Source organism: Papilio xuthus, unplaced genomic scaffold, assembly GCF_000836235.2.
Source record: "Papilio xuthus unplaced genomic scaffold, Pxut_1.1 DF829045.1, whole genome shotgun sequence".
NCBI lineage: Eukaryota > Metazoa > Arthropoda > Insecta > Lepidoptera > Papilionidae > Papilio > Papilio xuthus.
The window spans coordinates 1319-3465 of NW_013529604.1; the positions used below are offsets into that span (position 1 = coordinate 1319).

The window sequence follows — 2147 nt, forward strand, 5'->3', positions numbered from 1 at the left end:
ACCACCAATACACCGCCGTCCGAGTCGGAGGCCGCACCACGCGGGGCATCGCTACGTCACAAATGTGCGTGACCGCTTCGTGGAGCCACCGCGACTCGGACTCTACCGCCGTCACGTCCGGTGCTGGGTTCCAGCCGGCGACCAGAGACGCCTCGATCGCCGCCTCCCTGTCCAGCTTCTTCAGTGCCCACCTCGGGCCAGTCTCCGATACGACACGCCCGGGACCGGAACCGCCCGAGAGGGGGGAGACGTCAAACCGGATATACCGGTGATCCGACAACGTCTCCACTCCCTCCAGGACTTCCCAATCCCGGACGCCTCGTGCCAGGTCCGCGCTAGCGAAGGACACGTCCACAATTGAGCCCCCCTGCATCCGCACGCATGTGTTCGTGTCCCCCACGTTCAGGACGACCAGCCCGTTCGAGGCGAGCCATTCCTCCACCAACTCTCCCCTCGCATCCGTGGCGCGGCACCCCCATACCGTGGACTTGGCGTTCAGATCGCCCGCCACGACGATCTGGTATGGGCGGCACCAGGCCAGGACCGAGTCCATCTCCCCGAGGAACGACTCGAACTCGGATAGTGGCCGGTTCGGCGAGAAATACGCCCCGACCACCATCACTTCGCCGCACAGGGCCGCGACGACTCCTCGACCTTTACGCGACTTTCTTATTGCGGCGCCGTTAGACACCGCAATTGCCGCCAGGTCGTCTTCGTCGCCCACCCAGTTGTTCCTCGTGGGAACAAGGTAGGGCTCCGTCACCACCGTTATGTTAATCGACCACTGCGCCATGCTCTGGATCAATAAATCCTGAGCTCTGGCGCAGTGGTTGATGTTGGCTTGCAAGTATTTGGTAGCCCTACTCGTCATTGTGTGTTGTTAAATTCTCCGTCTCCATCGCTTCTACACCGCTCGGTGGTGTTTGTGCCTGTTGCGGGCCGGCGCTGCTCGCAACAAACACCCTCCTGACCATCCTTTTCTTGGGGGCCGAGCATGACTTGCTCCCCAAGCGATGGCTTGCTGCCTTCCCAGCCTCCGCACAGAGTGTGCAGTGAGGGGCAGCATTACAGTCAGCGGCGCGGTGTCCCATCTGGCCGCACCGGTAGCACTGAAGCCCCCGGTCGACCACCGCAGTACACCGCGCCTTGACGTGGCCAGAGTGAAGGCACTTGAAGCACCTAAGCTCCCTGCGTTCAAGGAGCTTCACTCTGGCCGATACCCAGCCTACGAGCAGCTTGCCCTCAACTACCCTTTTGGCAGCTTCGACAGGGCATGCCACCCAGACCGCGAAGAGGCCGGACCTCTCTTGCCGGAGCGGTCCCACCTTTACGCGGTCTACCGCGCAACCACCTTTGGCACCGACCGCTTCTGCCACTTCTTCTTTGGTGACGGAGTCATCCAACCCCGCCACCAACAGTTCCGCCGTTTTTGTTGGTCGGGAGACGGTGACATCGCCGCCGTTCCCGAAAACCTCGCGGAGCCTGTCGGCGAGGAGGTCCGCCTTTGGCGCGTTATCGGCACCGGAGACCTCAATAATTGAGGCCCCAGTCGCTGCGCGCCTGAAGCGGACGCTCTCGATCTCCAGGTCTTTGAGGTTCACCCTTTGTCTCGCCTCAGCCAGCACTTTGGCGTACGTAACCCCCTTCTCCACAGCCGTGGGGTGTAGAGTCACCACGACTGCCGAGGTTTTGGGGGCCCGCAGCTTAGGCGCAGGCTTGGCCTTCTCCCGCTCCTTGGGCATGGGCGCCGATCTGATGACCGCCGGCGCCTTTTCCCTCAGGCCCCTCTTCACGACCGACGCCATGGTCTCCTTCATGGATGCTGGCGCCGGCGGGAGGGGACGTTCCGTCTCCTGTTTTTTGGCCGTCTTCTTCTTGGCCTTCTTCTTAGCCTTTTTGCCCGATTGGGCGGCTGGGGCTGTGGAAGAAGAAGAAGAAGCGGCCGGCGTCGATGTCGAGGTCGACGCCTTCGCCTTTCCCTTTGCGCCGACCTTGATCCAGCCCGACTGGACCGGTTCAGGGAGGCGCACTTCAGGCAATTCCGCCTGGGTCGTAGCCGGTGTTTGGCGTGGGCGGCTTGCCGGGGGTTTCCTCCTGGCTTCCGCCTCACGCCTGTCGTGAGCCAGTGCCGGTCGCAAGCGAGGCTC

The 2147-nt window shown here is 62.7% G+C and overlaps 2 protein-coding genes across 2 annotated transcripts in view; both read right to left on the reverse strand.

The window, feature by feature from the left end:
- Positions 1 to 793, reverse strand: part of LOC106121894 (uncharacterized) — a gene marked incomplete at its 3' end in the record, with an annotated part of 2088 nt that extends 1295 nt beyond the window's left edge. Inside the window, exon 1 of the mRNA XM_013317728.1 lies at positions 3 to 793. Coding sequence (XP_013173182.1) covers positions 3 to 793 — 791 coding nt within the window. The remainder of the gene's footprint in view (positions 1 to 2) is intronic.
- Positions 794 to 860: 67 nt separating this feature from the next.
- Positions 861 to 1805, reverse strand: LOC106121904 (uncharacterized). The gene has a single exon (XM_013317739.1). It carries the CDS (start codon positions 1803 to 1805, stop codon positions 861 to 863), a length of 945 nt encoding a protein of 314 aa, XP_013173193.1.
- Between the last annotated feature and the right edge of the window lie 342 nt (positions 1806 to 2147).

Excerpts from the sequence above, each read along its gene's own strand:
- LOC106121904 (XM_013317739.1), bottom strand. The coding sequence starts at position 1,805 with ATGGCGTCGGTCGTGAAGAGGGGCCTGAGGGAAAAGGCGCCGGCGGTC.